Here is a 25,254-nt window from a genome sequence, read left to right as displayed (position 1 = left end):
TATAGCAAAGCAGATTGATTTACAGAAGTGAATTTTCAAGGATTAAATCTGTTGAGATGGTCAAAGGGCTTCTTGAAAGTGCACAACCATTTGGGAAAACATTCAAGGAAGAATGTGATGCAACAAGGAAAGTAATCAAGTACGCCAATAGAAAGTTGGATGATTTTTTTATTTTATTTTCACAGAAATTTCAAGTTAGTATTCCGGCTGAATGTTTTTCTAAGGAATATTTTGCTTCCTTAAATTAGATTAGGGAAGAGAGTGGCAATGAAGAATTCAATAACGTAAAATAAGAAGGATCTGTAATAAATTATAAGGTTAGATTTGAGGAATTGAAAGCATTGATGCTTAATTCCCACTCGACTTTGAAGGAGTCTTATTTTTTGTCGAAATTTATTAATGGTCTTAATGATGCATTGAGGCCTACTGCGAAAATGATGTGTCTTGCCATGGTAAAACAAGTGACTGAGAAGGCAAGGCTGCAAGAAGTGGCGTTGCCAGTTTTGTATGGCAGTGAGGGGGGGTTTATTTAGAGCAACTGGCGGCGAGGGAACTGAAAACGAAAGCGAGAAGGGTGAGAAGGAGAACGAACCAGAACTGGAAGCGAGAGGGGCGAGAAGGAACGAGTGTGACCGGCGGCGAGGGAACTGGAAATCGAAGTGAGGGGCCTAATCTTTGGTGAACGGTGGCGAGGGAGCGCCAGAGTAGCAAGAGGGGACGTGGGATTCAGAAAGTAATCGTTGAAAGAAGAAGAAGAAGATTGAAAAGAGGGAAAAATGGGCTTCATTTCGGGAGTCGTGCTTGAGCTGGGTGACACTCGCCGTAAACACATTTTCGGCAAATTTATATAAATTTTGAAACAGCCCAAAGCTTTTCATAAATTACACAAACGGTCCAGAAAAACATTTTGGGCCATTTTTCTCGTTTTCGAAACGTGAAACGGTTCGGAAATGCTGTAACAGCGTCTCCGGGCCATTTTTGTTCTTTATAGGTGGGATGTAGGTGGAGATGAGTTTGGGAGTATGAAAGATATGGGTGTTCTTGAGTTTGCTAATCTCTCATTAGATGAACTAGAGTTGGAGCCACTCTTTAATGAATATGTTAATGAGTCCATAGAGACGGGGAATGATGAAGTGGATGAACTTTTATCAATTGCATCATGTTTGATTTTTTTTTTTACATTTATTATTTGTTTTTAGTTAGTAAGTCATGATGAACGATGATAAAATTTATGTTTATTTTTGTTTGAATGCATTGTGGAATTTATATTTATATTTGTTTGAATGCATTATGGAAGGAATAATTTTATAATTTTATATATTAAAAATTATATTTACAAAAAATCCCCTACATATTTTTTATTTATGCTTTTACCCCGCGTTTTCATTTCTTACTTTTTTTGGAAAAATTCCGTTTTCCGTTTTTATTTCCGTGCAACCTAGTCCCTTTCTTCCTCATCTCTTGATGAGGTTCTTCCTATGCCTTCTTTTTCTTCTTTGGTTCCTACTATATTTTCTCCCATTACTTATTCCTTTCCTTCTCGTCCTCTCTTAACATATTAGCATTATTCTAGGACTTTATATTACCTCTAATCCTATTTTTCATGAAAGAACCAAACAGGTTAAAATAGACTATCACTTTGTGTGAGAAAAAAACTGGTTTTTGGTGAGATATCTACAACATTTGTGGGGACTATGGATCAACTGGCTGACCTGTTTACTAAGACTTTTCAAGGTTTGAGGATTGAATATATTTGTTCCAAGCCAGGCTAGTGTTATTAAAGGCATGCCTAGGCGCAAGGTGCACCTTTGGTGCTTGGAATGGTCCTAGGTGGCCACAAGCAAGCAAGGCGCATCTAGGCCCTCAGGCGCAACCTTAGACTTAAGCGTGCCTAGCTGTTTTTTTTAGAGTATTTTTACTGTTTTAATTTTTAAGTGTTTATTGTTGTAATTTTTAATAGAATCTTAATAGGAAAAGAAAAAATTTCATATTCCAATTCCAATTATAATTAAATACTAATTGAAATTGGTATTTTATTTATTACTGTGATTTTTAATAGAATCCAATCCTAATAGGAAAAGAAAACAATTCCTTCCTTTAGAATTGTACTTGAGAGTTTCCTACCTTATACGGCTCAACGGTCAATTCTTTGGTATTCCATTTTAATCTACCATATTAAACTGAATGAGATTCCTCATAGATCTATCTCAGTTTTTCGGGGTCCAATTCCAATTATAACTAAATACTAATTGGAATTGGTATTTTGTTTATTGTTGTGATTTTTAATAGAATCCAATCTTAATAGAAAAATGAAACTTTTCATATTCTAATTCTAATTATAACTAAATACTAAATAAACAATAAATCAAAAGAGACTCTTAAACTTTTCTTATAGATTCTTTTAACTTTTGCGATGGTTATATGTCAGTTGTTGAAATATGATGAGATGTGTTTTGCTGAAATTTACAAGTATATAACTTGTTTTAATATTTTTCTTAGTTAGTATATGTTGAATTTTTTAATTTTCTTGATAACATACTTGAGAATATATTATTAAGAGTTAGAACCTATTTTATACTTTATTCTTCAACTAGGACATATTTTTTTTTTTTTAGTTAACATGCACCTAGTTCCACCAGGCGCGCCCCTCGCCTTGCACCTCAGGCTCCAACATCCTTATGTGCCTTAGTGCATCTTGGATCTTTAATAACACTGAACTAGGCGCATACGATATGTATGCGCCTCCTTGAAGGCTGGGGGGGGGGGGTGTTGTTGAGAAGTCATATTAGCTTGTATTAGGTGTATTGTATTAAGTAGTTGTACCTTGTATCTAGCATGGGTAGCTTGTACATAGCAGTTACAATGTATTGGTATAAATACTTGTAACCCTAGCTTGATGGAATTTCATTAGTTCTTTTCCCTCCAATATCTTTTTTCCTCTCTTCTTGTTCTCTCAGTTCTGTATATCATTTTTCTGTGGTAAATAAATTGCAGGAAAGTATCCGGTGATGAAGGCGTGTGAGAAGAGTTTAAATCCGGCCAGAAAAGATGGTAGCCATGTGCACGAGGTGATGAAAACAGAACCTGTTGATACCAGTGACTTGCAAATGGGACCTGTTGAAACCAGTGTCTTGCCTTCTAGAGTTGAAGTCAAAATTTCCATTTCCGGAGTTAGAGGCAAACGGTCTTTCCTTGTATGTTTCTCATCAACTCATGTCCTTGTTGATTTTTACCATACTTGTCTTAGGAAAATTATGTTGCCATCAAAGATACTGACTTTTGGACAGTTTGCATAGGACTAATTCACCACTCATAGCAAATAGTCTGAATGAATAAACCAATTATGTAAAACATGTTAAAGATATTCCTGGATATTGGTGCATCTTTGCTGTTTTTCTTTGTTTTTGTTCTACTATTTTGGTCACAAGATGGCTTCAACTCTCATCCTATGTTGCGGCATTCATTGTGGTGACTTTAGGATATTGAATGTTTACACACTATTCAAATGTTCCCATTATCATTTGGCTTATGTATTATTTTTTTATTCTCTGATATTATTCTTCTGGTTTTCCTATTTTAAAACTCAAATTTCTGAATTTAGCTTGGTTCCACAGGATATAATTTTTTTATTTTCTTTTTGGCTAAAGAACATGCTAGAGGTTGTTACTAATAAAAGAACTATGTAACAGTATTCAGTTCCAAATACCCTTCCATTAAAAGAATCTAGCTTGGTAAGCAGAATAGAAGCCTTATACTGTTCCCATCAAATGCCCTTCCATGTCAGTATGGATTGAGATATGTTAGCATTTAGAGGATTCAATGTGATATGAGTTTCCTAAAATTGGTTTAGGGAATCTTGCCTAAACCAATCTTAGGAAACTCTTCTAAATATACAACTGCTATCATTTCCTATTGTATAGTTTCCTATTGTGTATAGATCTATAGTTTCCTATTGCATAGATTGATTGCTTTCCTTTTATGTAAATATCTCTTAGATTGATTGCTTTCCTTTTTATGTAAAACCTCTTCTATAAAAAAAGAGTCCATGTAATTAGATTGGTGAGATTAATAGAAACAGAATTTTTATTCCATTGTTTACATGGTATCAGAGCCATCACAGCCCTTCAAACCCTAGTGCCTTCATTGCTCCTTTCAGCACTGCAGTACCTTCTGAAACCCTTCCTGCATCACATACATTCTTCTTGTCTTGCTGCCAGCCTTCTCGCATTTTATTTAAGCTCTCTGCAGCATTTCTGAACTATCTGAAGCAGTGATAACCGGAGAAACCTCACCAGCAGTAGATGAAGTTCCAGCAGCAATCCCAGAAGCTGGGCATGGGGCAGCAACAGGGGAGTTGCCCAATTTCCACCTATCTTATCGACTAGATGGGAGAAACTACTTGCAGTGGGCTCAATTGGTAAGGACATTTCTTAAAGGAAGGGGTAAGATCGATCATCTCACTGCCTCTCCTCCAAGGGCAACCGATCCTATGTACCCAAAATGGGATATTGAGGATTCCCAAATAATGTCTTGGTTTGGGAATGCTATGCTTCCAGAGGTAAGTAAGAATTATATGTTTTTGGGTACTGTTAGGGAGATTTGGGAAGTTGTGAAGCGAACTTACTCCAAAATTCAGGATGCATTAGTCATCTATGAAGTGAAAACTAAAATTAATGGTTCTAAACAAGGGGGGTTGTTTGTCACCGAGTATTATAATCATATGAATGGTCTTTGGCTTGAGTTAGACCACTACCAAAATATAAAGATGATTTGCAGCATGGATGCTGCAACCCTTGACCAAATAGTCGAACGGGATAGGATTTTTGAGTTTTTGGCTAGCCTTAACCTCGAATTTGATCAAGTAAGGGTGCAGCTACTTGGTCGAGAAAAACTTCCCTCTCTTAATGAGGTATTTGCTGTGGTAAGAAGTGAAGAAAATAGGAGGCTGGTGATGCTAAGGGAATCTGCCACTGACGGATCAGCAATGGCAGTGAACAAAGGAGAGGGGACACGGCCTAGATCTGGGCGAATAGAGGCTCAAACTCGAGCCAATGGAAGAGAGGGACTATGGTGCACTTATTGTAAGAAACCCAGGCATACCCGTGACACATGTTTCAAGCTTCATGGCAAAGAGGCTGTCCTAAATAGGAGTGGAGGAGGATTCAAGAATCTGTCTGCAAGAAATCAGGTTTATCTATCACACAATGAGCAAGAGGAGGACCAGTCGGGAGTGAAAGCTGAGGCTGACAGCAGCTCAAATCTCACTCCATTTAATGCTGAAGAGATCAATAAGCTGAAGTCCTTCCTCAAATCAATGCAAGATGGATCCTGCTCTCTAGCACAGTTGGAAATCCCAGGTAAATGCACTCATTCTGCATTCTGTTCTACCTTAAAAACTGATCGGAATGATGTTTGGATCTTGGATTCGGGAGCAACAGACCATATGACACCTAACCCCTATGTATTTTCCATCTATCAACCTCTCAGGACCACCAAAATGATCACAATTGCTAATGGCACAGTAGTTCCTATTGCTGGCCATGGCAGTGTGGATCTTGGCCCTAATCTCTCCATCAAACCAGTCCTTCATGTCCCACACTTATCAGCTAATTTGCTGTCCATTCATCAATTCACTAAAACCTTAAATTGCCAAGCTGTTTTTTCACCTAATATGTGTGAGTTTCAGGCACTAAAGACAGGGACGAGGATTGGTGTTGCTAAAGAAAAAGGTGGGCTGTACTGCTTTGTAGGGAAGGCTTCTTATCCATCTAGAAACCAGCCACTGGTTGCTTGTTCCTCTTAAACTACAACAGATCATCATAATATATGGCTGCATCATTACCGCCTTGGTCACCCTCCATTTACTCTATTAAAAGTTATGTTTCCTACTTTATTTCATTCTATTGATCCCAATATCTTTCATTGTGATGTATGCATTCTTTCCAAACAACATCGTGTTCCTTATCCCATGAGTAATAAAATTAGTTCTAAACCCTTTGCTCTAATTCATTCTGATGTATGGGGGCCTTGTAAAATTCCTAATTACTCTGGGGCTCGGTGGTTTATTTCCTTCATTGATGATTGTACTCGAATGACATGGGTGTTTTTGCTAAAAGATAAGGCTGCCATAGGAACAGTGTTGCCAAATTTTTGTAAGATGATTACTACTCAATTTGGAACACCTATACAGAAACTTAGAATTGATAATGCCCGAGAGTATTTTAATCACCATATGCATATGTTTTTCCAACAAGAAGGAATTGTCCATGAATCTTCCTATATAGATACTCCACAACAAAATGGAGTAGCTGAGAGGAAGATGAGACATCTCCTTAATGTGGCCCGTACTCTTCTTCACCATCATAGAGTTCCTAAAAGTTTTTGGGGAGAGGCTGTCCTCATTGCTGCCTTTCTTATTAATCGAGTACCCACAAAGCTCCTTCACCAACAAAGCCCCCTTGCTTGTCTAACTACTCATTTTCCAGATTTTAATGTGCATAATCCTCTTCCTCTTAGAGTTTTTGGGTGTGTATCCTTTGTTCACATATCCAAACAACATTGAGATAAGTTGGATCCAAGGGCACTTAAGTGTGTTTTCCTCGAGTATTCTCCTACCCAAAAAGGATATAAGTGTTATCATCCTTCTACTCACAAGTTGTATGTCTCCAAAGATGTTACCTTTGTTGAGTCCCTTTCTTTTTTTGGTACCTCTCTCGCTGGTCCCCAGGGGGAGAGACTTTCCTATGGAGACTACAGCTTCGATGAAAGCTTTGATGATACTCTCTTGTCTACCTCTCAGCATATACCTCACTCCAGTTCTAATTCTCTTGACCACACCAGCCCTACTACCTCTCAAACAACTCAGCCATCACCAACCCGACCTTCTCATCCTCTCATTAGTCTGTCCCCTAGCAGTCACAAAGAAGTGCATGATCAGGTTGAGTTGGGTGAATAGGCGGCCATCAAACGGCTACCCTCTCCAGTTCCGTACAAGGGGTCTCCTTACATCTACAAGCGAAGGCAGCCTATCCAAGACACACAGCATACACCACCCTCGGATTTTGGTCTAGGTATGAATCTCACGCAAGATACTTTTTCTTCTGATGGCCCTATCTTTGATGATTTAGACCTACCTATTGTAGTTAGAAAAGGGGTTAGGAGTTGTACACAACATCCCTTAACCAATTTTCTCTCCTATCATCGTCTCTCTCAAAGGCATAAGAGTTTCCTAGTTTCCTTGGATTCAATTATCATTCCTAAGTCAGTAAATGAGGCATTAAAGGATCAGAACTGGAAACAAGCTATGTTGGAGGAAATGAGTGCCCTAAAAAAGAACCATACATGGGATCTTGTGTCCAGACCTAAGGGGATCAATCCGGTGGGGTGTAGATGGATTTTTAATGTAAAATACAAGGCTGATGGCACCCTAGAGAGATATAAGGCCAAGCTGGTAGCTAAGGGATACACAATCTTATGGAGTCGATTATCTTGAGACATTTGCTCCAGTCGCAAAAATGACCACGGTACGTATTCTCCTCTCATTGGCAGCCTATTTTGGATGGAACCTACAACAGCTAGATGTAAAAAATGCATTCCTCCATGGGGATTTGGAGGAGGACGTATATATGGAATTGCCACCAGGGTTCCAAGAAGGGCATGAAGAGAAGGTATGTCAGCTCAAGAAACCTCTATATGGGCTTAAGCAGTCTCCCAGGGCTTGGTTTGGACGGTTTTCCAAAGCTATGAAAGTTTTCGGGTATGACCAAAGTAGGGGAGACCACACTCTCTTCATAAAACACTCTAAAGAAGGTAAAGTGACAGTTCTATTAGTATATGTAGATGATATGATTGTCACAGTCAATGATAAGGAGGAGCAAGAAAAACTCAAGGAAAGGCTATCCAGGGAATTCGAGATCAAAGACTTGGGGGTTCTCAAGTATTTTCTGGGAATTGAAGTTGCCTATTCTAAAGCTGGGATCTTCCTTTCTCAAAGGAAGTATGTGCTGGACTTGTTGGCAGAAACAGGGTTAACAGGTGGAAAAGGGTCTAAAATCCCTATTGAACCTAACAGTAGGTTATGGAACAACCCTAGCAGCCAACCAGTGGACAAAGGAAGGTATCAAAGACTTGTTGGAAGGCTGATTTATCTCTCCCACACAAGGCCTGACATCGCTTTTGCAGTTAACCTTGTGAGCCAGTTCATGCACAGCCCAACTGAAGATCATATGCTTGCTGTGAGAAAAATTCTAAGTTACCTCAAGTCCACTCCAGGCAAGGGAATTCTATTTAAAGCAGGGAATGAGATGGACATCAAGGGTTTCTCAGATGCTGACTATGCTAGGTCTATCACAGATAGGCAGTCAACAAGTGGTTATTGTGTTTATCTCGGCGGGAACTTGGTGTCATGGAGGAGTAAGAAGCAAAGTGTTGTAGCAAGATCAAGTGTAGAAGCGGAATTTAGGGCTATGGCCCTTTGCCTTTGTGAAGTTTTGTGGCTCAGAATTATCCTTGAAGACTTGAAGATTCAAGCCCAAGGACCAATTAGCCTTTGGTGTGATAATCAATCAGCAATTAGCATAGCCCATAATCCTGTCCAACATGACAGGACTAAACATGTTGAGATAGATTGACATTTTATCAAGGAAAAATTGGAAGCTGGCCTAATTCATTTACCCTATGTGCCATCCGAAGAATAAATTGTGGATATCCTAACCAAAGGACTACCAACGAAGAGGTTTGAAGACTTGGTAAGCAAGTTGGGAATGTGGGATATACATTCTCCACCTTGAGGGGGAGTGTTAGCATTCAGAGGATTCAATGTGATATGAGTTTCCTAAAATTGGTTTAGGGAATCTTGCCTAAACCAATCTTAGGAAACTCTTCTAAATATACAGTTGCTATTATTTCCTATTGTATAGTTTCCTATTGTGTATAGATCTATAGTTTCCTATTGCATAGATTGATTGCTTTCCTTTAATGTAAATATCTCTTAGATTGATTGCTTTCCTTTTTATGTAAAACCTTTCTATAAAAGAAGAGCCCATGTAATTAGATTGGTGAGATTAATAGAAACAGAATTTTTATTCCATTGTTTACAAGATATGTTTATATAATGGTAAGTTACAAGGATTGGAAGACAATTTTTAGTTTGAGCTATGTACCTAAATGTTCAATGAAAAATGCCTATATGGTCCTCTTTTTTACCTTCTATTTTGATGTTTATATCCATTCTATTTTTCCAATCAGGATTGTTCTACTCCTACTTCTTTTTTTCTTATGTTTCCATTATTTGACAGTTTAAATAATTTTTCTCTTGTCTGTCTGACCATCTCTCTGTCTTTTCATCTGTTCTCTCTCAAAACTTGTGTGTAATTGGGCTTGAATTTCAGGGGAAAAAAGATCATTCTGCCCAGGTTGCATGCCATCTTTCTTTATGCCCCTGTGTTCTGATACACCTATAAGCATTGTCAACTAACGTCTTCATCTTATAGTGTGTTACTGCTGTCTCTTTGTTCATTGTGAAACTTTGGCTCTGTATGTATGATCCTTGTGACGTCTGTTTTACCAGTTCAATGAACTGTGTTTGATCCTCCTTGCCCCTTTTTTCTTTTACGTGTGCGTGTGCGTGGAAATGACCATGTCTTGGACATTTTTCACTCTCTTTTTACCCTTCTCTTTTAGTATATATTTACCCCTCTTTCAAATGGTGAAATTATATCCTTGCCTCTTCATTTATGACCACCTCTTTGCTCCTTTTTAATTTTGTCCAGGAGTTGCCCAAACCATTACCCTTGGTTTCATCCAGGGCAAAGCTGAAAGCTGATAGGAGGCTGGTAATCCTCCTCCTAGATCCACAATCTCGACAGTGGCCCATGCTCTACCAGTCCAAATTTGGAATGAGTGTTTTGACAGGAGGATGGGAAGCATTTTGTGAGGCAAATCGCATTCGCCCTGGGGACAAATGTGTTTTGGTAGAGGAGAATGAATATGATCACATTTACAAGGTTAGTATTGTTCAGAACCAAGAGTAGACTAACTACTCAAACTGTTGTAATGATTCTGACCAGAATCTTGCTTCTGCTAAACTTAAATTGAGTAGCCATTTATCGTTGGTGGATCTTTTACAATGAAATATGGGTTTTCTTTGATATGCTTGTGAAAGAACAAGGTATTTTTATAGAGGCTTGATAGATAGTGAATGCGTATTTTGCTTTCTAGATAGTGATTGTAATTCACTGGTCAATTATTGCATGGATGGTGAGATGATTGTCGAGTCAGAATTCACATTGCCGGCTCCCAGTCTCTCAGATAAATTTGGCAGTGGAATGCTCTTTATAGCTAGTGGATCTTTTACATGAAATATGGGTATTTTGTTGATATGCATGCTTGTGAAAGAACAAGCTATTTTGTAGAGGCTAGATAGATGGTGAAATGCATGTATTGCTTCTAGATAGTGATTGTAATTCGCTGCTCAATTTTTTCATGGATGGTGAGATGATTATCAAGTCAGAATTCATATTGCCAGCTCCAAGGCTTGAGATGAATTTGGCAATGGAATGCTCTTTATAGCTGGTGGATCTTTTACATGAAATATGGGTATTTTGTTGATATGCATGCTTGTGAAAGAACAAGCCATTTTGTAGAGGCTAGATAGATGGTGAAATGTATGTTTTTCTTTCTAGATAGTGATTGTAATTCGCTATTCAATTATTGCATGGATTGCGAGATGATTGTCGAGTTAGAATTCATATTGCCGACTCCCAAGCTCGAGATGAATGTGGCAGTGGAATGCTTTTTATAGCTGGTGGATCTTTTACATGAAATATGGGCAATGTTCTAAAAGGTGTTAGACGCTAGTCGGGCGGCAGACTGGCGCCCTAACGCCTAGGCGGGGACTAGGCGGTGTCTAGAAAATTTAATATTTATTTATTTTCTTAATATATTCTCCCTACTGCAACAAGTAGCAAGTTGGTGTTACTTGCTGCAGCTTCTTCAATGTTTTTTACTAAATAACTAGAGGTGGAGGAAGATGGATACATACCGGAGGAAGACGAGATCGGCGACGAGAGATGATAGCCAACATATGAGATTGGCGACAACGAGAGAGAACGACCAACCAGTGAGGTCAACGGCGACGAGAGAGCAGGACCAAGAGAAGAGATTGATGGCGGTGGCGAACGACCAAGAGGAGATCGAAGGCGAGAGAGAGAGAGAGGACTCGCGATGAACGACCAAAGAGAGAAAGGGAAAGGGGAAATAGAGAAAGAGAAGAGGGAAATAAGGTCGGCTCAGGATGCGCACGACCTAGGCGGCCCAGGCCGCGCGAGATCCAGGCGGCCGCCTGGTCCGCCTAGGCACCATTGTGTCTCGATTAGTCGGGCCGGCACCTAAGGGTGCCTACCAGCCCTAAATCACCGCGGCCAGTGGCGGCCCAATGCCTAGGCGTCCGCCTAGGCCGAATTTTCGAACACTGAATATGAGTATTTTGTTGATATGCATGCCCGTGAAAGAACAAGTTATTTTTATAGAGGCTAGATAGATGGTGAAATGCAGGTTTTTTTTTAGGTAGTGATTGTAGTTTGCTGCATAATTATTACATGGATTGCAAGATGATTGTTGATTTAAAATTTATATTGTCGATTCCAGCGAATCTGGTAGTATAATGTTTTTTTATAATTTTCATTGCTCTAAGCAGGCAAGTGCAAAAAATATTTGCTATTTTTAGAATTAGGTAAACTTTGAGTCAAATTGTTTTTATAAGTTGGTTTGGAAAGTTATTTCAAAAAAAAAAGTCAAAAGTTTCCTTAATTTAGGGCAATATTCCATATGTGATAAGGAAAGTTAATCTGTTTTGAAGAAAATATTATTATAAAAATACATTAAACTATTTTCTTAAATATCAATGTTATGAACTCATTTACAACAATTCATTTGACATGCCTAATGGTAATGTATATTCTTTTGTACATTACAACAATGACCCAATGGGTTCGGAGAAGAGTTATTTTTTTATTATTTAAATAAATACTAAATATTAAAATTTACTAAAACGTAATTAAAATATACTAAACCCAAATTACTGGGTTTCTTCAAGATCTTTAATAACATTATTAATTCACTTAAATTAAACCCATAATTGTATAAGAGAATTTTTTAAATAATAATAAGATTTAACACGACTCAATATCAAAATCTCAAAAATCACCAACACTCTAATGTTTCCTTTCATGGGAGCTTATGCAGTTTTTTGTTATTATGTGTTGAATTTAAGGGATAATGATGCAAATGATGCTACCATTGATTCTTAAAAGGGTTTGACTCGACTTTACATATGTTTTACAATTGTATGTGTCTTATGAAATTTAAAAATAATTATTTATCATAATGCCTAATCCAAAAAAATAAGAACAAGTTAGATAAAATCACGCATAATCAGAGCCTCTTATCTCTCTAATCTTACCCTTTTATTAAAGAAAATCACTATAATGACTTATTTCCTTTCTAATAAATAAGCACAAACAAATTGCATTATATATCTCAAAACAAAATTATATATATTTTTCAAGGGAGGAACTAGATTAATTAAATTAATAGTAAAAATAAATTAAAAAAACTTTGACAAAATTTTACCACACTAGTATACAAGTTATGATTTATGAATTAATTAAAAATAAAATAATTTGATTGACTTTTATTGAATAATTATTTATTTTATTTTTCCTTATAAAACTATGTGGTTTATTAGGTGTTTTTATAAGTCCCAACCTTAATTATTTTTTGGTTTAATTTTCTAATTACAATGGCAAGTAAAAGGAAGGTTCCATAAAGATAAAGAGAGGGTATTTGGTAATTGCCAAATAAAATAACCACTTTTTGTTCACTTTCCTAATGTATCATATAATTAATAAAAATAGTTTTAAGTAAAGGGGTATATTAAGAATGTGTTAATTTTTAATTTCAGTGGGTGGCTCACTCACATAAATTCTAACTAACTCGACAATTATTTATTTATGATCATAATTTATCTTAAATTGATAACAAGATAAATTATAATAAGAGATAAAAAATATTATGTTATTTATCTCAGATAACATAATATTTGCTTGACGGGAGCAAATATGAGAAGATGGACGTGGACCCCACCCCTCCGCTAGTTTGCGTTGGACAAGCTCGATGCAAGTAGCAAAATAGAACTTAATAAGAGAGAATGCGTGATGTGATTGAAATTCTAATTTAAGTCTTATTTTAAGGATTATAGTTTGATTTGGGTAGATTTTAACATTATTAACGGAATATAAAGGTGGTTAAATAGTATTTAGATGATACATATTATAAGGGTTTATAGATTTATTTAATTATTTAAAAAAAGATAACCAAGAAAAATAAAATAAAAACGCCACATTTTAAATTTCTAACTAAATTTTGCATTTAAAATGCTGATAATAAAGAAAGTGTCGCCCGCGGGAGAGCTAACGTGCGCCGGGGACGGCACAGTATTAAGTAAACGGCGCCAATAAATAAGTATCGTCCGTCACCGAAGCCTTCTGTATTCAAACTCTCTCTCTCTCTCTCTCTCTCTCTTCTCTCTCGCTCGCTTTTTTTTCGAGTCGAGTGCTTGGGCGATAAGTAATCAAACGAAACCCTAGTATTCGATCGCGTTCTGCGAGTAACCATTAGAGTGATGGAAGGTGGCTTCTTGTCGGTTCCACGAACCGACGGTAGCGACGCGGCTTTCCCGGCTGGTCTTCGAGTGTTGGTGGTAGATGATGATCTAACTTGGCTCAGGATCCTTGAAAAGATGCTCAAGAAGTGTTCCTACCAAGGTTAATTAAGTCGCTATTTCTTTTCAGTCGTTTTTCTTGTTTTACCCTACCGCTACGTTCTGAACTGGTATTGGCAATTCGACCATGATCGAGTAGATGAGCATCTTCAGTCTTCTGTTGATTTTACAGTTCAATTTCACTTGAAATTATACGCCTGTATGTATGTTTTATATATTTATTGTGGCAGTCGGCAGTGAAAGCTAAAATACGAAAGAATGATACGATAAAGATGGAAGACGGTGATCAGATAAACACGAGGCCCACTTGGTACTTTAGATTGTTATCTGGAATAGCTTGTTTCTGTGAAAGGTCTTATTACTAATTGAATCAAGCAATTGTACCACACCGTGCAAAAATAAGTGTGCTTTCGTTGATACCATATGGGGCCCTCTTGATTCCATTAATTATAATTAAAGTTAAAAGTATGTCCGGTTGCTTGCTGTGCTGCTAGACTTTAATGCAACTAGCAATTGCATCTTTTTGGCATCTGATACTTTTGATAACTTCATGTGTTCTTTAAAACGCTGATAATTTGGCTGATTTAATCTGCCAAGTTATCATTATTCTTTTCTTTGTTGTAAATGTAAACTCTTTGTCCTGGCAGCATGGTTGGAGTGTGCTTTCAGTGGATGGTTAGTTGAATGCTTCTAGGAATCATAATAGGTGTTGAGTAACTGTGTAACCGCTGACTAGGAAGGGAAAGAAAGTAAAACAGCCGAAAAAGGATAAACAGTGGAGATGGGAAATAAAAAGTTGTGTCCTTAAAGGTGCAATCTTTAGTCAATCAAGGTTTGAACTTTGAACCCCCATTTGAAGTGGATGGTTTGAGACAACACAATGTTCAAGGGACATGACCTGTGACTCACGACTTGATGCGCTTGTATTGGGCGATCCAAGCTTGATGAACTGTTAACTTTAGGCTCCAATTCAAATTCCTTAGAAGTCTTGAGCAAGGAGATACTAGGCCCAATCTTAAATTATAGGTAAGCAGCACCTCGTACAGGACACAATATGTATCGAGAAAGGAACCTCATGGTTCTGGGGGGCATTCCTCTTTTGGAGTGTTTATTGTGTTGGAATGCCCTATGTTAAAAAATGTAAGAAAGATTACAGTTATTTGGGACTTATAATGCTTTATGGTTTTGGTATCATCCAGCCAAGCATCATGGTGTCATGTTGAAATACCTGCAGAACTAATTCATCAATTAGGATAGTAGTCCCCCAAAATCCACTCCATATCTTAAATGATTGCTGCTGTTAATTTTTGTGGTATAGTTTCAGAGCTGTCTTTTGTTTTTCATATATATATATATATATATGTATATCTGTTTATCATATGAGGTTTGCACTAGGCAAATGGACTAATGTGAAAGTTTTCAGATGTTTCAATATTCAACATTCACCAAGACATAATTTAAGAGACGAGGCACAACATTTCTTGTTATGTTGGAGGATTCTATGTCTATCGTTGGTATCACTGGGTCCTACTAATATTCATCCTCATACCCATGGAAAAGTTTGCCGTCACTATGTTCCTTCCATCATTGCTTGGATGCAATTGATCCTAGATATTCTGACTAAAGAAGAATGCATTGTCATGGTCATTGGTCAATTTGTATTCAGGATTAGTTCCACAGACTTGCATGTTAGGTTTTGCTTCCCTGCCATAATGAAAAATAATAACACTTGTCACAAAAAGGGAAAAACAATGCCATTTACAGTTCATAATTGCTTTTGCAGTGACTACTTGCTCTTTGGCAAGCGATGCTCTGAATGTGCTTCGTGAAAGAAAAGATGGTTTTGATATTGTTATTAGTGACGTTAACATGCCTGACATGGATGGTTTCAAGCTCCTGGAGTATGTTGGGCTCGAGATGGATCTCCCTGTCATCAGTGAGTATTTTATTTAGACTTAATCAGATCTTACTTTTCCTCTGTTTGCTTGCATGTTAGAAATCTAAGATGCTTTTCTGATGAAATTGACAGTGATGTCTATTGATGGGGAAACAAGCAAGGTGATGAAAGGTGTTCAACATGGAGCATGTGATTATCTTCTTAAACCGATACGAATGAAAGAACTTAGGAATATATGGATGCATGTCTTCAGGAAGAAAATACACGAAGGAAAAGGCAATGAAACTAGCTGGGGAGCAGATAACTATGATGATGAGCAGCAATTCAATGGCAGTAATTTGGCTGCCATGAATAAAAGGAAAGATGTAGAAAACAAAAGACGTGATGACCAAGAGTTAGTAGACCATTCAGCAACTAAGAAAGCTAGAGTAATTTGGACTGTTGAACTTCATAAGAAGTTCGTTGACGCTGTTAGTCAGATTGGGTTGGAAAGTGAGTACCATTCCTCTTGCAAATTATTTGACTATTTTAGATCACAAACTTTGTTATTTATTTGTTTTTTCGGGTGAACTAGCATGTTATAATGATGTTCATTGTTTACAATCAGTTTGCCACCGTAACTGTGCACTAATAGCACTGTTTTTTCTTTTTTATATATATATTTTTCATGCAGAAGCTGGCCCTAAGAAAATTCTTGACTTGATGAATGTTCCCTGGTTGACCAGAGAAAATGTTGCTAGCCACCTGCAAGTAATTCCTCTACATCTTCTCCTTTCTTTTAAGATGCAGGTCGTTTTCTAGTTCTCTACTAATTGGAAAATCATAAATACAACTTGAAAAACATGGTAATATCTAATATGATAAATCCATTCATCATATTTGACTAAATTGGCAAGTTTTCTTGGTTCTTTATTCTTAGTCAAGCTAAATATTTAACGGTCAACTTAAATTCACTATCTATTCATTAGCTAAAATAAAAACTGAGAACTTTTTCTGTGGACTGTTGATTAGCTATTTAAATCTAGTTTTCATAAGCATGCAAAGAGGTTAATAATCTCCTCATCATGTCATTTTTACCCCTAGCATTTTACTAGACAAAGTACTGCTTCATATCTTTTGTCTATAAGCTTGATTTTCTTCTGGAAGCTCTGTCTTGTTACCATGCAGATGTACTGCTGTCATTCTTAAGAGTTAAGAAACTTGTGTTGTTGATCCTGTGCAAAACTATTTACCCTTCCTTTTAGATAAGTGTAAACTTTCATGTATATCAAAGTTAAATTGTTAAGTCTGAAGTTGCATTTTCTTGTAACATTATAATTTTATATAGATAATCCATTTTTATATTAGACCGTTAGAAGTCTCTTTATCGAAACTTGAATATATGTGTTATCTGAATGTTTGAATAGATAGTGCAAAGTTATAGAGCACTCCAACATTCATCCAAATATGAAGTTTTCTTGTAATGTCAAAACCACTGTTGTCAAATTATTGTATTGTTGTTTAATCAATGTATTTGGTTATTCACCTGTCCATTTGACATAATCCATGCAAATGGCAAGAATGAAATGCTAAAAACAAAGAAAAGAAAGGAAAAATCTGATGTGACTGCCATTGTTGGCATTCAACATTTTGAATTGTGGCCTTAGATTAGATTCAGAAATTGGTTTAGCATGTGTGCTTGGACATAACACTTCTAAGTGCAGATGGGGCACTCTTTTCAGATTCTATAATTGGATTTCAAGAGCCTTGGTTCTGTAGGTTTGGGTTTCTAATTTAGCTTGGTATCTATAATTGTTTCAGACAGTAAGTATTGCAGTTGGTTCCAGAAGTAAACCTTTTAGCTCATTGCTTCTTGAAGTTGGCAACTCAGAATTTTGTTCACAAGATTATTTGCAACTTTTCTTCTGACAATTGTGTGAGTAATTTTGTTGATTCTATTGTATATGTTAAATAACACGAGTGTAACTCCTAGACTTGTTAAGCTTTATAAGGTTAAACAATTTTTCAGTTAGGATTCACTTGTTTGATTTTCTTGTCTCTATCACCTTGCTGCAGGCAGGAAGTGAGATGTTTCATCATTATTTCTCAGAAAATAAATAAAAACAACATTTCTTAAGGTTTCTCGCAAACTAAAGCCAATTGTATACTTTTAGGTGACCTAAATGAAACACTCTCAACCATCTATTAACTAGCAAATAGTTAAAAAATAGAGGAACAAACTAATGTCTCATTTCACTGCATGTTTATGGCATTCTTTTTAACCATATATTTTCTTTCTCATAGAAGTACCGGCTCTACCTGGGTCGTCTGCCAACGGAGAAAGAAACAGAAAATTCTTCTGTAGGGATGAACGAGCTGAATTTCCCTCCAAATCCTTCTGGAAGTTTGAAGGTTGCAGTGGATCAGAAGAATACTAGTTGCGGGAGCACTAGTTGCACACAAAAGAATATACCTGCCAACACAAGGCCAGAAGATCGTGATGGCCATGAAAACAATATGCCTTACTTTTTGCCAGTGACAACTGAATTTCCTGATTCTCAGACAGAAAACATTAATTCTCACACGGGCTTCTCCAATTCTCCTGGATTGCCTTCTCAAAACGTTAAACTTACACCGCTTGAATCAACACTGAAATGTTGGCAACCGGATCAAGTTCTGAGTATGCAGTTTGAACAGCCATTAAACCAAAAGCTCAAGCCATTCATGCTGCCACTGGATGATGACTGCTGCAAACTACTGCCTAGTCCTCGACATAGTATCCAAGGTGATCTCTTACATTCTGCCTCTTCCCTGGATTCAATTGCTTCTTGTGTCCCGGAAATAGACAAGTCTGCTGGTTTCAAGACGCCTATATGTCATCAACGTAGAAGCGATGACAGCAGAAATGAATCTCCAATGGGAAGGATGGTCAATTCCACTCCTCTTCCAGTTGAGAACTACATCTCAAAACAAGAATTCTTGGAGGCCATTCCTAGCGTCGCTTTAGGTTCGAAATGCCCCACGGTTGGTTTGATTTTCGGGCAGCCTGATATAGATTGTTCAACTTTCTCATCCACTTTGCAAGAAAACTTGCAATTCTGCTTGCCCCAAGATCATGGAAATACCGGGGTCCGGACGCTGGGGAACTGGGAGCTCTTGGACTACGACCATCCACACTTATTTCCTGAATTTCAGATTTTCTGTGCTGATTATGATGAGTTTGGGATGCAGTTGTGATGATCTTTAGCAGTTGTGCGCAAAATTCTTTTTAGCTGAAAGGGTGTTAGTTACTGCATAAGGTAGGTAGACCTAAGTAACCACCAGCACAGCACTTGTCTATGGCTAATAATTGTAATTTCCTTTGGATTGAATGTTATTTAGTTGCATGTTCGTGTTCATAAGTGTCGGTCTGATGTGTGGTGCAGTGTGTAGTGTATCTATGAGGAAGCATGACACAGTTGGATTTGAATCTCTTGTAAATTTTAGGTTTCAAGTATTTACTCTCCATGCATGAAGTAGAGAAACACAACCATAGTCTTCGGCTTGTATGTTTTATGAAAATGTTATTTGAACGATCAAGTTTGACACTTTTATTGACATTTTACATTAATATTTTATATATTTATATTGATATAATATACAATATAAGATATTAATGTAGAATATCATAGTAAGTGTCAAATTTAAATTAAATATCCAATAAATATAGGGCAAATGTTGAAAATATTTCAATCCTTTTTGTGGATTTGCAATTTAAACAATTTTTGGCCAAACTTTAGTTTCCATGCATAAAATAGAGAAACACAAGCTTAGTTTTTAGCTTTTTCGAATTATAGAAATGTTAGTTTAATTTTAAAGTTTGACACTTTTATTGACATTTGTATTAATATTTGTACATTTATATCAATTTAACACATAATATAATATATTAATGTAGAATGTTACCATAAGTGTCAAACTCAAAATATCCAATAAATGTAGGGTTAATAGCTTGATTTATCCATAACTTTGGCTAATTTTTTTTTTTCTATTTTAAGAATTGCTTCAATTTAGCCCTAATACTTTAAGATTGATGTCAATTTTATTCTAGATCTATTTATCGTGTGGCCCAGCTGATGTGTCTACTAAGGTGGCGTGCTGATTTGTTCAATAATTGACACATTAACAAAATGACATCGTTTTTTCTTGTTTTTATTACAAACCATAAGACAAAATGATGTCGTTTTGCCTTTTTCATATTCCTTCCCCCCATTTGTGGACTTATGGTTTCAAGCGAGGAAGGAGAGGAAGTTGATGGTGACACACATAAGGGTTTCAAGCGAGGTTGAGCTACCGCTTGGCAACGCATGACGACAAAACGAAATGTGAGGAAGCGAAGCGATGCTGCACGGTGACAAAGCATTTCGACACTGCATGGCGATTACGATGGAGGACGACGCACGTAATGGCGATGGTGGCAAAATTGACGAGTCACCTTAACTATTGCACGATGATGGTGACGAAAATGACTCACGCTGATGGTGACGAAAGCGACACATGACAACTACTGCACATCGACTTCTCTTTCTCAGGTAACCCAACTTCTTTTTTTGGATTGCATGCCAAAATTCTCTCTCGAGTAACCTAGCTTCTCTCTCTTGGTAGAATTGCATAGAGGTCAGTGATTTTATACAACACATTGTCATACTTTAATCATACTTTGATTATATGTGTTACGTAAAGCTGTGGGAATTTGATTGTTTATTTGGCAATTGATGTTATCGTCCGCATATGTGGTCCCCTACTTGTGGTATGTTGTCAATATCGACAAAACACAAAAAAGACAAAGAATGTAAGATTCTTTTACTCCAAATGCTATAAAACACTATTTGGGTAGGCTAATATTATATCTTGCTTTTAAAGTTGGGGTGATCTTTGTCCATGCTTCCCTAACCTTTCTGCATATCATCAAATATTTCAATCTCATCCATATATATACATGTATATATATATGATAAAGCACGTATATGAAATGTTAGCTAGTTAAAAAAGGTCAATCTCAAAGTAGTTGATAGGAACTACTTGAAGTGATGGAGTTGTTGTGTTTAAAGATCATCATTAATTTAGTGAAATTGGTCTTGATTGTGTTTAAAAATCATGTTCCAGCCTTATGAGTTAATTAGCATAAAAAGAAAAAAAAGAAAAGATTATGTATGAAATTAATTGTTTTTCAGGAGCAAGGTTTCCCCCTTGTTCATCGTTGTCTTGAAAGCAACAGTTAGTTTGAGATGTGTTTTTTTTTTTTGCCAAATCATCATAAAACAATTAGGGTTTCTTATAAACATTATTTGATTATTGTAAGTGCCATAACATATACTTTTCATGATGACAGCATAATTGTGGAGTTATTGCATGGGGGTACTTTTGTGAATGAACCTGTGATGATGTATGAATGTGGTCAGGTTATTTTGTTGCAAAATATGGAAGGTTTGACATTGAGGGATTTAGTTAATAGAATAAAAAACTTAGGATACAGTTGCATCATAAAGGTTGGGAAGTGTTGGTGTTTGTTGCAAGTGATGAGGAATTCTTCAAAATGTTTGAAGATGGTTTAGGGTATGGGTTCTTAAAGGCTTATGTTGAAGTTATCAATAATAAGAATGCTTTAGTTGAAGATGGGTTAGATACAATTGAAGTACGTGGAGAGACAATCGAGAGAGATGTAAGAGTTAATGAAATACATGAAGAGTATGACGAGGGTGATGATGACAGTGAAAATGATGACTACTAGCCTATTGAGATAGAAGAATCAAATAGCTTGTTAAATTCTACTCTAGAGTCCTCCGATGATGATGACTATGAGATTGTAAGGCAAAACAGAAAGAATCTGAAAGGAACTATTATAGACCACGGATATGGTTTAGGTTTTGATAAATGGACAATAAGACTACACATGACTTGATTAAGGGTGGTGAAGATGATCATGTAGATAGAGTTAATGGTAGTGATGACAATGGCTACCACAGTGTATATAATGACACTGATCATGATGCTAAGACACCGAACAATAGTGAGGAAAGGGATTTGATTATTACAGTGCGAAGGAAGAAGTTGAACATTTACAACCCTAGGTGTGACCACAAGGTGTTTGACTTTTTTGTTGGCATGAGCTTTGACAATGGTGCACAATTCAAATAAGTTGTTTAAAAATATGGAATTAATCAAGGGTACAACATTAGATGGGTTAAAAAATGTGATATGAGGATGGAAGTTAAGTGTCATGAGGCATGCAAGTGAAGAATATATGCCTCTCAGAATAAGAGTGGGAGAGCTTTTTTAGTTAGAACTTATGATTCCAACCACACTTGTTTTAGAGCCATAACCAACAAGCAAGCCATAACAAAGAGGTTGGCAATAGAATATTTATCTGAGTTTATGAAGAACCCTAACTATCAAGTGCAGGTAATGGAGAAGGATTTGATGGAGAGATATGCCTTATCTATGAGTAAAGTTTTGTGTTATAAGATAAGGAAAAAAGCTTTGAGCAAAATTAGAGGAACTTTGGAAGAACATTATAGATCGTTGAGAGATTATATTCTTGAGTTAAAGAGGGTGGATCTTGAGGGCACATTTGAGTTGGGGGTTGATAAGGATAATGAAAAGAATGAACATATATTTAAATGGATGTATGTAGGATTCAGTTGTTTAAGAAAAGAGTTTAATGAGGGTTATAGGCATGTGATCAGTGTAGATAGTGCTTTTCTGAAGACTTTAACTAGCGGGTGTAACGCCCCGTTTTTCGAGCGCGTTATAACTCAGGACAATTCTGGGATAATTTTTTTTTATACTACTAAAACTAAGACTATATCATATCATTGCTCTTATCCATTCCAAAATTTTCATTCATTTATCTCCAAGGAGAATTATCATAAACATTAAATGCGGAAGTTAGAATCGAACCTAATATCATAACATTAATCAAAATTAGTTCTTACATCACGGGAACATAAATTTCTCAACATGACTTAATCATAAGTTCTCAACTAACATTAACCTTAAATAGGGTTTTACATCATCATTTCTCAAATGTTCAGAATTCGAAATAGTAGAACTTAAAATACATTAGCTACATAACATACATTCAACTGATCATACAGTTCATCATGCACTTTACTAAGTGCCATTACATGCCTCATTCATCCTTGTTTCTGCTACAATATTCATCTGGAACGTTTGAATATTTCAGAGGCAAAGCCCAAGTTAGATGATGAATCATCTAAGTAAAGGAACAAAACATTTAATGCTCGTGTATGTATGCAATACACATAACATCATAACTCTCATGTTTGGGTCGACTGCACCTTAAGATTACTCGCCATTTTTCCAGTCTCCTTACCAGACCGAGGTATATGGGTGCACCCTTAACAAAGTAACGAAGCCAATACCTAATCCCAAACTCATGCAACATATGACCGTGAATCTCATCATGCTCATATGCATATTTCATAAATCAAAACATGTAAAATGCAATCTACATAACATACTCATAACAAGGCATGACAGCATGATAAGATCTTGACACTTGGTCCAATTGGGAAATACCACTTACTTTGCAAAAAGATAATTTTGCCCCTTGTGTAATTTTGCCTCAAAATTCACATCGGACTTCCAATCGTACTCAATTATGAACCTTGGCGTACCCTGGGCATCATAATTATTTAAGAAAATCAGATTTCTAATTTTCTTTAATTTTCCTAATTTCTCCCATTTCTTTCTATTATTTCCTCAAGATTATGAAATAAATATTTTCTCATAAAATTTTCTTATTTTCTCTTCTCAATAATTCTTAAAGAAATATTCCTAAACCCCAGAAATTTCCTCATAATTTTCAAAATCCATGTTCTATTTATTTCTCTTTGATTTTCAAATATTTATTGCCTCAAAAATCCATAATAAATACCAATCATACATTTCTCTTCCAATTTTATCATAAAAAATTCTAAAATATCATTCTCATATTTTTGAAATTTTTTAAGAAATTTTTGAAGATAACTCACATTCCCGCAGAGTGATTCGGTATTTTTTAATACTGCAATGAAACCTTGATTTGCGTACCCAACAACGCCTTCTGCCACAATTTTCACACAAACTACTAAACCCACCCTATAGAATTTTTCTAGAAATTTCTTGATATTTTTCTCTCTCTATTTTTTTTTCTTTCTCTTTTTCAAATCCCTCTCTCACTCTCAAATCTTTTTTTTCTTACAACATTTCTCTTTCTAATCTAAGTCCTCAAACCTTTCAAGTTTTCTCTATTTATAGAAGATTGAGTTAAGTTTAGTATAATTGTAGTGACCCACTATCTTTAATTATTTTGTCACATTTCTTAATTATTTTTCACTAAATCTCACTCATAATCTTTAATTATTTATTCACACCCTATTTTGTCTCCCACATTTCTCAATTATTTCACCCATTATCTTTGATTATTTGTCCACACCTTACTTTGTCTCCCACATTTCTCAATTATTTCACCCATCATCTTTAATTATTTTGTTATCTTTCTTAATTATTTTCCACTAAATCTCATTCATAATCTTTAATTATTTGTCAACACCCTACTTTATTTTCCACATTTCTTAATTATTTCACCCATTATCTTTGATTATTTGTCCACACTCTACTGTCTCCCACATTTCTCAATTATTTTACCCATTATCTTTAATTATTTTGTCACATTTCTTAATTATTTCCCACTAAATCTCACTCATAATCTTTAATTATTTCTCCATACCTTACTTTGTCTCCCACATTTCTCAATCATTTCATCCACTATCTTTAATTATTTTGTCACCTTCATTATTTTTTCACTAAATCTTCTATTAAATAGATTATTATTTAATTCATTAATTTTAAACCCACTTTCTTAGTCTACTAACTCTAAACCCATTTACTTAGTCTAGCCCATTAACTCTAAACCCATTTACTTAGCCTTTATTTTTTTCAACTTAGCCCACTAACTCTAAATCCATTAGTTTTCTCAATTATGATCTCTAATTGATGTCAAAAATATTTTAAATATAAAATTAATTATTATTATTCTCAAAATACTAGGATATTATAGCGGGTCTTTTTGAGTGCAATAGGAAGAGATGGAAACAACCAGATGTTTCCAATTGCATGGGCAATTTTTAAACTTGAAAATGAAGTTGCTTGGACTTTGTTTCTAGCCCCATTGGCAATTGATTTAAGGATGTACATTGGTCTTGGTTATACTATCATAAATGACCAATAAAAGGTTAATCACTATTACTTGTTTCCTTTATCTTATATTTAGTTACAATGTTGTTGCTTTTTATATGTTATTAACTCATAATTTGTTTGTTTTTTTTACAAGGCTTAGTAAATATTGTGGCTAATCTCTTAGTACATGCCGAGCATAGAAATTATGCATGGCACATTTATGCAAATTGGAAAAAAATGCACAAGGGACAAGAGATGAAAAATCTATTTTGGAAGGTTGTTTATGCAACTTATGAGGTTGAATTCAATGTTGACATCAAGGAGTTAGGCGACAAAGTACCACAAGTTGCTGAAGATTTCTTAAGCAAATGGGTGC

General features: G+C 36.0%; 2 protein-coding genes across 4 annotated transcripts in view; both read left to right on the top strand.

Annotated features, from left to right (window-relative positions):
- LOC127789554 (uncharacterized) overlaps positions 1 to 10,581 on the top strand; it is a 28,163-nt gene extending 17,582 nt beyond the window's left edge. The window contains exons 6-7 of one of the 3 annotated variants that reach the window (XM_052318464.1): positions 2,995 to 3,194; positions 9,771 to 10,581. In XM_052318464.1, the coding sequence (XP_052174424.1) occupies positions 2,995 to 3,194; positions 9,771 to 10,031 (461 nt within the window). In that variant the 3' untranslated portion in view covers positions 10,032 to 10,581. The remainder of the gene's footprint in view (positions 1 to 2,994; positions 3,195 to 9,770) is intronic. The other 2 variants (XM_052318466.1, XM_052318465.1) reach the window with 2 other exon arrangements.
- A 2,958-nt stretch (positions 10,582 to 13,539) lies between these two features.
- LOC127789606 (two-component response regulator-like APRR9) lies at positions 13,540 to 19,254 on the top strand. Its single transcript, XM_052318540.1, has 5 exons — positions 13,540 to 13,823; positions 15,564 to 15,716; positions 15,810 to 16,169; positions 16,351 to 16,427; positions 17,961 to 19,254. Exons 1-5 carry the CDS (start codon positions 13,682 to 13,684, stop codon positions 18,891 to 18,893), a joined length of 1,665 nt encoding a protein of 554 aa, XP_052174500.1. The 5' UTR covers positions 13,540 to 13,681; the 3' UTR covers positions 18,894 to 19,254.
- Positions 19,255 to 25,254: the final 6,000 nt, after the last annotated feature.

Source organism: Diospyros lotus, chromosome 14, assembly GCF_014633365.1.
Source record: "Diospyros lotus cultivar Yz01 chromosome 14, ASM1463336v1, whole genome shotgun sequence".
NCBI classification, from domain to species: Eukaryota; Viridiplantae; Streptophyta; class Magnoliopsida; order Ericales; family Ebenaceae; genus Diospyros; species Diospyros lotus.
The sequence above is the reverse complement of the archived record's forward strand: the minus strand, read 5'-3'. Positions and strand labels throughout refer to the sequence as shown.

Excerpts from the sequence above, each read along its gene's own strand:
- LOC127789606 (XM_052318540.1), top strand. The coding sequence starts at position 13,682 with ATGGAAGGTGGCTTCTTGTCGGTTCCACGAACCGACGGTAGCGACGCG. Across the intron at positions 13,824-15,563 it reads CAAGAAGTGTTCCTACCAAG|TGACTACTTGCTCTTTGGCA; the intron begins GTTAATTAAGTC and ends TTGCTTTTGCAG. Across the intron at positions 16,170-16,350 it reads TAGTCAGATTGGGTTGGAAA|AAGCTGGCCCTAAGAAAATT; the intron begins GTGAGTACCATT and ends TTTTTCATGCAG.